The 10477-nt window shown below is 34.2% G+C and overlaps 1 protein-coding gene across 2 annotated transcripts in view; it reads left to right on the top strand.

Moving 5' to 3' along the window:
• The window catches only part of CRISPLD1 (cysteine rich secretory protein LCCL domain containing 1), a 46022-nt gene that overhangs the window by 27446 nt on the left and 8099 nt on the right, over positions 1–10477 (top strand). For both annotated transcript variants that reach the window (XM_077752463.1, XM_077752464.1), the window contains 7 exons: positions 1759–1899; positions 2054–2114; positions 2224–2290; positions 2499–2629; positions 4342–4385; positions 4479–4551; positions 9607–9682. In XM_077752463.1, coding sequence (XP_077608589.1) covers positions 1759–1899; positions 2054–2114; positions 2224–2290; positions 2499–2629; positions 4342–4385; positions 4479–4551; positions 9607–9682 — 593 coding nt within the window. The remainder of the gene's footprint in view (positions 1–1758; positions 1900–2053; positions 2115–2223; positions 2291–2498; positions 2630–4341; positions 4386–4478; positions 4552–9606; positions 9683–10477) is intronic.

Below are 10477 nucleotides of genomic sequence, written 5' to 3'. Positions count from 1 at the left end.
ATAGCAAATATTTGTTTAAAAGAAATTTCTTCATTATTCCAGTAACCACTTCTAATTCTACTTTGAAAGTATCCCAGAGTGACGAGTATATTTGCATTTTTAAAACCCATCTTGATATATTATTGACTAGAGTTGTTTTCATAAGTGTCTTCATTTTTAAAGGATTTAGCAATCTAACACAACTTATTTTTAACACTTTAAAAGTTTTTGCCCAAATACCTATTCTTGAATCTTACTGAATGATGGTCAGTGAGTTACACTAACTCTCTGCTTCTTGCTGCAGAATATATCATCTCTTATGGCCAACATAACAAATAAAAGAGATAAAATAGTATTGTAAATTAATTGTTAAAGTAGTGCTCTGAAAGGCATTTAATGTCCTAAAATGTGCATATAAATACGGTGTCCTGTTTACAGAACATGAAGAGAAAACTTAGATGATAAAACTTTGTGAAAAATCCCCTTCTTGTTGAGCATCTGAGTGAACATTTCTACTCCCTCGTACTTTTTTTCTTCATGATGATCAGACGAAGCTTAATGTAGACTAAGTGTTTTAGAAAACATGAATAAATGCAGCTCTTTTTCAGTATTCATAAAAAGACGTGTCTTTTTTTCCTTGATGACTGAATGCTCATTAGTATAATGAGCAGACAAGAAGTAACAGGATAGTATTTCACTGTTATATGAGCCATTTTTCATTCCTGGAAGCATTTTTTCATTATGTGTGGGTCTGTTTTCCATTTTTTGCCATTCCTAAATCTCCAACCTACTTGTGCCTTCGCCAATGGCCACTATTTTACTTAAAACTTACTTTCTTCTGAATTCATGCTTCCTTTTTCTGGGTTCTGAGTTCTTGGACATACATGAAAATAACACACCTTTCCAAATTGATCCACTGTTAAGCCCTTGATAAAAGTACCTGGAAAAAATTAAACTCAAAGTTTGCATATTCTCCATTACTAAGTCTGAATTTCTGCATGTTGAATTTCCTTCTAAAAGAGAAAAACCTTTCCCATGGAAACTGATATTGTAGTAAATTAGAAGAGCATGTCAGTCCTTCTTAAAACTGAATTTCCTATTGGGAGAATTTTATATGTGACCCTTTTGGAAATTTTAAATGTGATTCACCTAAAAATATGATTTCATGTGGGAAAACAAATTCAACTACACTAAGCCCTGACTTTGTCAAATCACTGTGTAGACTTCATGATGTCATTATGAAACATTATGGCAGTCACTGATAACCACAATCAAATATAAAGCAAAGTTTAGAAATGACTCCATTTAATATTAGCCAAATATTTTTCTTTTTTTTAATGTTTTATTTATTTCTGAGAGAGAGAGACGGCGTGAGCAGGGGCGGGTCAGAGAGAGAGGGAGATACAGAATCTGAAGCAGCCTCCAGGCTCTGAGCTAGCTGTCAGCACAGAGCCAGACGTGGGGCTCGAATCCATGAACTGTGAGATCATGACCAGAGCCGAAGTTGGATGCTTAACTGACTGAGCCACCCAGGCGTCCCTAGCCAAATATTTTTCATTTATTAAGCATAAATGAGTCAAGAGCTCAAAGGCTTATCCCTGTATCTTATTTACTCCAGTGTAGTACATAGATCACCACCTCAGCCCAAACTCTGTGCCAAAAAACTACTGATTTTTCTGGTTTTAAATGTTACACAGACATATAAAGGTGTATCATTATTTGATAATTTGTGCACATTTAAGGTGGATTCATATTTCTTAAACCCATTCTCTCTAACAGAAGGATCAGACAGGTATTACCCTCCTCAAGAAGAAGAAACAAATGAAATTGAACGGCAGCAGTCACAAGTCCGGGACACCCACGTCCAGACAAGGGCAGATGACAGTAACAGGAATGAAGTCATAAGCACACAGCAAATGTGTAAGAGCTCTGCATTAGTCACAAAAATGTTAAAGTTTACGTAGATGGCAAATGCAACTACATTAATTTGGACATTTTTAGAATGGCAAAAGCTTGATGAATTACAGTGACTTTTACGTTATCTAAATTATTTTGGTATTTTTTTATTTTTTAGCCCAAATTGTTTCTTGTGAAGTAAGATTAAGAGATCAGTGCAAGGGAACAACCTGCAATAGGTAATGTTTATTGTTGTTTTCAAAATTACCTGACAAAATACAAGTAATATTTTCATTTTATACTAACATTCAGAGAAACTAAATTTTATTCCCAATTTTTTTCATTTAGATATGAATGCCCTGCTGGCTGTTTGGATAGTAAAGCTAAAGTTATTGGCAGTGTACATTATGAAATGGTAAGTATTATAAATATAATGATGTGAGAACAGGATTTTTTATATAACATTTGATTTTTTTAATGCGAACATAATGATTTATATGAAGTATAGATATTTTGCTTATATATGTTTGTTTAATTTAAAGTCATTTAAGTAGTAACTAGTCATGTCCCATGTAGCAATCTTAGTGTTTTAATATTCTTTTCTCTCTTCCTTTTTCTCTAAGCAATCCAGCATTTGTAGAGCAGCAATTCATTACGGCATAATAGACAATGATGGTGGTTGGGTAGATATCACTAGACAAGGAAGAAAACACTATTTCATCAAATCCAATAGAAATGGTGTTCAAACAATTGGGTAAGTACCCAAATGACCTTTTGGATGAGATGATTTTAAATTGTAATAATGAGTTGACAAATTCTTTTAGAACAAAACATAGAGGAATTTATAGAGAAATTGGTAATTGTCATTTCAGCTGTGTAATTTCAAAGACAAAAAGGAGCCAAAGTTTCTAAATTCAAAGTTGAACATTTTTTGCTTATAAAGAACATGCTAAAGCTTTACATTTTCTGGAATTTCATTGAAAATGTATAAATTTACAGTTATTTCTGACATGAAGCAACATATCTTTCAGCCATAAAAGAAAATAGCCCAGAGAAGGCTAATTAATTTGCATATTCTCCTGCCCTGTTTATGGAAAATGGATTATTTCATGCAACAGTAACTTTGTTAATAAGATAAACTATATAAATATGTAAAAGAACATTTTGAATAGTTCTCTGAATATGTAATATACTATGTACCTTTTGTCCATCTAAATGTATTTTAACTCAACATAAAAACATTAACTTTTGAAATATGTCTCATATTAAATATATGAATATATTATTGTAGAGCATTATATATTTTGATATGAACTCTATAGAAGTTAGAAAAATGTGGCCTTTTAAAATAACTTTGTAGTGTGTTTCTTCTGTGTAAAAAATAAACATTGAACCTCATATGGAATGCCTTTTCTTAGGATATATAACATAGTTTTTCCCTTTATTAACCATACAATTGCATGAAACTCCACAGTAGAGGATTCATAATGATAAGAAAGAATTTATTAAAAACACTCGCAGATTTGGTGGAATGACATTCGGTGTAGACATTTTTGTTCAAAGGCTTTATGGATGGTTTTTAGTCCTCAACAATTACTCTCTTAAGTAAAAGTTCTATAGAAGCATTTATTGATTAGCTTATTAATTCAGCAAAATTTATTAATTACTTTCAATGAATAATAAAAGTTTATGAGCTTTAGTAAGCCAAACACTGGGTTTTGGATTCAAGAAAATTTATCCTATTTACTTTTTTCGTTTGAACTTAGTTTTTGATTATGTTTATTACAGAAACTCTTGAAACATGAAGGGTGTGTCCTATTAAATACTATCACAAATAAGCTTTATCTTTTGTAATAGATATTTTTCTGAAAATCTGTGTATAATTAAACCAATTAAAATTTTGGTATATAATGGAATACCTATTCTTCTATCCTGTTTTTTACTGATGTGTATAATAAGAAAGAGTTCATTAATTGTTGACATTTTATTAGGCATGGGGGGAACAAAAAAAATGGATAACACACTCCTTTTAGATACTTATGATCTAGTAGTCTTTTTGCAACACTACCTTGTATTTACTATTGTGAGAGTTTAAATGGTTCTGTTCTATGGTGATAGGGTATTAGTATATTTAGAGTTTTAATTTTAATAGGAAACACATATGTAGATATAAAGCTATGTAGTTTTACACCATTACCTATATGTTTTTGAGATTAATCATGAGAAGAGACCATCCTCTGTTATCAAGAATGATTAATTTGTTTGGTATTGATTTGGTTCATACTTGAAGTTAATATGGACTTAACATAAAATAGATAATGTATTCTTACACTACAGCTTATTTAGATATTTAAGTAAGAATGTTTAAGAAGAAACAAAGTATTCATAGACCAAAACAATATCAGAAATTATGTTGATGATGATTCATCTGAAAAGTGATTGATATTTTTATGTTTTTATTTTCAGCAAATATCAGTCTGCTAATTCCTTCACAGTCTCTAAAGTAACAGGTTAGCGCTTTTTAAAATCTTATTTTCTTACCATTATGTTGCATGTTATTGTTGCCAAAAAATTGCTTATTGTCTTGTGTTTTAATTCTTCAGTTCAGGCTGTCACTTGTGAAACGACGGTAGAACAGCTCTGTCCCTTTCATAAGCCTGCTTCACATTGCCCAAGGTAATGTTTTATAAACTGCCTCATTCTTCTTGACCAGTGAACATACATGGACTGGGCTTTTACTCTGTGATAATGATTTTTGCCTGGAATTCTGCCTTCTCCAGCATTTGAAGGATGTATGGTCTTGTGGTCTTGAACTGCGAAGCAGAAGGGAGCAGTGGGTCATCATGAACTCCTGGTCTCCAGGCAATCCTAGTGTACTTTCTCCAAATGCCAGAGTGCTTTTGTCTGTTCCATAATACCAGGGCAGTGGGTGTACTCTGTATATTCACATATGCAAGAAGACTTCTGTCTCCGTCTGCTCAGGCTGCTATAACAAGATACCATAGGCTGGGGTGCTATAAAAAATAGAGATTTATTTTCACATAATTCTGGAAACAGGAAGACTAGATCAAGGTTTTGGTTTCTTCTGAAGCCTCTTTCCTTGTTGGAAGATGGTACCTTCTCTCCATGTCCTCACAAGGAAGGGGAGGAAGGGAGAGAGAGACGTAGAGAATCAGAGAGAAGACTCTCCTTTCCTGGGATCGAGGCCCAACCCTGATGATCTCATTTAACCTTAATTAACTCCATAAAGGCCCATCTCCAAATACAGTCACATTTGGGAGTTAGGATTCAACATATGATTTTGGGGGGGACACAAACATTCAGTCTACAACAGTTATTACCACCGAAACTATAATGATATACATATGTTCAAGTATTTCCAACCACTTCCTAGATTAGATAAGTCTAATGGCAATTGGTAAGTCAAAAAGCCCATCTTCTACCTTTCTTTCATTTTTGTTTTGTATACTGTCTTTTTAAAAATTATAATGGAGTTTCATTACTATACAGTAATGAAAGAGTGCTTCATTTATCTTGACCACACTAAGGTGAAAATTGTTAGAAGTATTATGGCCGTAAGTAATAACCATACATAGGAAAAAATGAAGATCTTTTCATATCCAGTTTTACTTCCACCCACACTTCCTCCATTAATACAAAGAAATCACATATTAATTCCAAGAACCAATAATGAGACTTAGAGATAGAATTGTAATTGATAAACTATAGTTACTAAAACACTGAGGGAGCTCACTTTTTATGGAAAAGTTTATTTTGGAAATGCTTCATTTCTTAGCCTTTTATTTTGTTCTTTAAAATTTTTTTAGATCTTTATTTATTTTTGAGAGAGAGAGAACATGCATGAGTGGGGGAAGGGCAGAGAGCGAAGAAGACACAGAATCCGAAGGAGGCTCCAGACTCTGAGGTGTTAGCACAGTGTTACGGGGCTCGAACTCACAGACAGTGAGATTATGACCTGAGCTGAAGTCAGACATGTAACTGACTGAGCCACCCAGGCACCCATTCACTTCGCCTTTTAAAATTAAGGACATATTTTACTTAAGAATAAGATTGGTTATTCACATGGCAATAAAAGACTGTGATGATGTAACAAGTAGATACTTCTTGGGGCACCTTGGAGCCTGGAGCCTCCTTCTCTCTTTCTCCTGTGTCTCCTTCTCTCTCTCCCCCTCCCCCACTCATGCTGTCTCTATCTTTCATAAATAATTTAGAATTATCCATATATAAATACTTACGAAATGCTTACTATATATAGTATAATGGTAGGCCTTCTCACCCATGTGACTAGTCCTCTGAGGACCAAATAGTAAGGATAATCTCAGTGAAGCATTCCAGCATAAAGTCTTCCTCTAGTAGATGCTAAGTAAATGGTAATTTTAATATCTATAGAATAAATTTATAGCAATATTGTTCCAAAAGAAAAAAAAATTACTCAAGTAGAGTATTAATAAGTTTTTCATGTTTTGTTGGTTATTCCAGGAAGGGAAATATTCCTCCAAAAGAAAAATTCTTCTGGGTAAATGTTATGTTTTATGGCTACCAACATAGCAAATTGGTAGAAGTAATGATTTATACATAATTTTGACTTTAAGTAGTCTGGAAATTCACCCTTCTGTTTTCTTTTAGAGACTAGTGAAACAAAGGGTTGTCTTTTCTATTCTTATATAAAAATTTTGATAGTTTCATAACTTATGATATATTAATTTAAATGACAGTTTATAACTTTTAGGGATCATGTGGTTGGTACATCTGTTTCAGAATTTCATATAACTTAAATAAGTTGAGTCATAAATCTATTGGGGAGAAAATGCCCAGGGCAAATAAATGAAAGGAAATTAACTCAAGATGAGCATGAAGAAACAATATTTACCTGTACAGTTGTGTCCTTGAGAGGTTCCATACTTGATAGAATGGACCCAAATCATCATAATCTCTATGATTCAGTACCATAACCTTATAAGTATCCTGTGTTTGTGTGTGGTATTAAAAAAATTTTTTTTTCTGGCCTGGGGATGTGACTTGGAGGAGGAGGGCAGAAATCATAGTATGATTAACACGTATCTATGAATAACTAGATATTTGAAACCTATTGAATGTCCAAGATGTAAAAGCAGGTATCACTAAAATGTTGACATTTTTATTCAAAGCTTATAAGTAAACTGTATATAGAACAATGTTTCAGGTCACATCTACATTCTCAGTAATGCATAACAAGGTGTTAAAACCAGAGATTAAACAAGTAAAAACCTCCTTCAGTCTATTTTTGACCTGAACTTGCCCAAGTAAAAACTGTCTCAGTCTGGAGCTACTGACCTTGGCCTTCCACAAACCACGTGCCAGATATGGTCAAGGTAGAGCGAGCACAGTGCTATCCTAAGGGCTGAGCAGATGATACTACTAGCATAGATGAGCATTGAATGCCCAACTGTTCTCAGACACACAGAGAAAATTTCACAGTCAATGGGGACAACTTTCCTCCTATAGGAACCCCCAACAGCATCTTCTATAAAAATAAACTCTTTAAAGATATAAAAACTCAGACTCATTTATTTGTATTTAAATGCTTCTGGTTTAGATGCTAGAAGAAGTAAATATATTCTAAAGTAAACAGTGTTATACAGATTTTAGAAATAAGAAATGCAGCTATTTCTTAAAAGCTCGCTTAGGAAGGAGTTGCTTTAATTGGTAAAGGAAATTATAACTGAAGTATTTTTAGAATACTTTTAGGAAGGGGCACCTGGGTGGCTCAGTGGGTTGAGCTTCTGACTTCAGCTCAGGTCATGATCTCACAGTTTGTGAGTTTGAGCCCTGCATCAGGCTCTGTGCTGACAGTTCAGAGCCTGGAGCCTGCTTCAGATTGTGTCTCCCTCTCTCTCTCTGCCCTTCCCCTGCTCACACTCTGTCTCTCTCTCAAAAATAAATAAACATTTTTAAAAAAGTTTAGAATGCTTTTGGGGAAATCATTTATTCCTTCATCAGACAATGATTTTCATGTAATCATTTTGTTGAGACTCTGATTTATTTACTAAAAGAATCCTCTCTTTTCCAAATGTAGTTTTTAATGTCCTTTCTCTGCATTAGTGTTTGTGTGTGTGTGTGTGTGTGTGAATCAAAGAGCCCACTGATTAAAAAAAAAAAAAGTGCCGCTTGATAGCTTCTTAAACTCTCAGAGTGGAGATTTTAATCATGTGATTGATTGAATAGTGATAATTGGATGCTATATTTAAATAAACGCTTTTGGAAATGTTATTTTTTAAAAAAATTTTTTAATGTTTGAAAGACAGAGAGAGAGAAAGAGAGAGAGGGAGCGAGAGCATGAGCCGGGGAGGGCCAGAGAGAGGGAGACACAGAATTTGAAGCAGTCTCCAGGCTCCAAGCTGACAGCAGCAAAAGCCTGATACAGGGCTTGAACTCATGCGCCTGGAGATCGTGACCTGAACTGAAGTTGAAAGCTTCACCAACTGAGCCACCCAGGTGCCCCTTAGAAATGTTATTTAAATCAGCTAAGCCAATCAGATATCAGTAAGGTAATAGGATATCTGGAGAAAGAATGTTCCATGTGCAGAGAAAGATAAGTACAAAGGCCCTGAGAAAGAGCCTATTTTTGTACGTTTGAGAAGTAACTGTTAGGCCAGTATGACTGGATCTGGGGGAAGAAGTGGAAGAGGAGGAAGATATAAGGTCAGAAAGATAATGGGGGGAAAGGACATACAGGACTTACTGGCCATTGTAAGGATTTTGTCACTTGTTCTGAATAAGATGGAAAACCACTAGAGTATTTAGAGCAAAGGGATGATATGATTGGTCTTGTATGCTTTAATATAAGTGGGGAAAAAAACAGTGGAGAGGGCAAGGTTAGAAGCAGGGAGATCATAGGAGAGCCTATAGCAGTAAGCTAGACACCAGATGAGGAGTCTGGTGTCTGTAACTCAGTCTTGAGTATGATAACTGAGGTGTTTAGGATGCTCTGATTTTATTTTAATGGGTGGCCAACAAAAATTGCTGGTAGACTGAATGTCAGGCATGAGATAAAAAGGTATTGAAGCTAGAATAAAGTTTTTGACCTGAGCATCTGGAATAATGGAGTTGCCATTTACTGTAAGAAGCCTACATAAGGAACAGATTTGGGAACTGGAGGAAGAGATTAGGAATTTGGTTTTAACCCCGCTCAGTTTGAAATCGTTATTAGATTTAAGTGGAGATATTGAATAAGCCATAGGACATACAAATTTGGAATTAAGAGGTCCCAAGTGGAGATATAAATTTGGAAATCAGCAATTTATAATCATAATTAAAACCATGAAATTGAAGGATATACCAAAGATGTGAACATAGAAGAAACTAGATGTGTGAGTCAGACAATGAGTCAGTTTTTCAAGTTACATGCTTATTAAATTCTATAGAAACATTGGGTACCAATTCCCAGATACTGAGAGATGCACCCTGAGGTTTCTTTCTGGTGAAACATTTAACCCCTAAATTAGAAAGAAAAGAAACACATTTGTCCCCAAAGCTGAAAGTGGCTAAATTAAGCAGAAGCAATTGCATCTACTGCCTGACTTGTACAGTTGACCTATTTCAAAAGAAAAAAAAAAAAAAATGAATAGGGTGAGAATGTTGTTATCTCTTGTGTATGCATGTCTCTGGTCTTATGATTAAGGATGGCTGAAGAAACCAGCTATTTAATATTTGTATATATATTTTTTTCAGAGTCTACTGTCCTCGTAACTGTATGCAAGCAAATCCACATTATGCTCGTGTAATTGGAACTCGAGTTTATTCTGATGTAAGTATCTTAATATATGCAGCTCTCAGGATTCAGGTATATATGTGTTTATACAATATTTAAATGTATGTATGTACGTTTATGTATAGAATAAGGAACAAATTTCTATGTTGGTATACATATTCTTAGAGAAGCTAATCAATAATAACACTGAAAAACAACTATCCTCATGCAAATATGAGTGCATAATAATTTATTTTCACCAAATTTTTCTTTATATCCTATCCATATACCTTAGATACTTTTGAAATAGACCAGAAGCATCCTTCTGATGGAAAATTCATTTTGTATTTTTATTATTTTCTATTTTTTAAAGTTTATTCTGAGAGAGAGAGAGAGCGAGAGAGCATGAGAGCATGAGCGGGAGAGTGGCAGAGGATGGGGAGAGAGAGAATCCCAAGGAGGCTCCACAGTGTTAGCACATGGGGCTCGATCTTAGGAATCACAAGATCATGATCTGAGCCAAGATCAAGAGTCCAACACTTAACTAACGGAGCCACTCAGGCACCCCTCACTTTGTTTTTTAATTCTTCCTTTTGGTTCTTTAGTATTTGTACTGTAAACTGGATAATTAAGAGATTGTCAAATGTATGAAAATATCTTATACTTCCAAAGGAGCATTTTTTCTTTTATTTAAAAAAAATATTCTTTTTTTTTTTACCAATTTTTTAAATTTAAATTTTAGTTAACATATAGTACAATAATGGTTTCAGGAGTAGAGTTCAGTGATTCATCACTTACAAACAACCCCAGTGCACATCACAAAAAGTGCCCTCCTTAGTGTCCATTACCCAT

This window comes from Crocuta crocuta, unplaced genomic scaffold (genome assembly GCF_008692635.1).
Source record: "Crocuta crocuta isolate KB4526 unplaced genomic scaffold, BGI_CrCroc_1.0 scaffold141, whole genome shotgun sequence".
NCBI classification, from domain to species: Eukaryota; Metazoa; Chordata; class Mammalia; order Carnivora; family Hyaenidae; genus Crocuta; species Crocuta crocuta.
The sequence above is the reverse complement of the archived record's forward strand: the minus strand, read 5'-3'. Positions and strand labels throughout refer to the sequence as shown.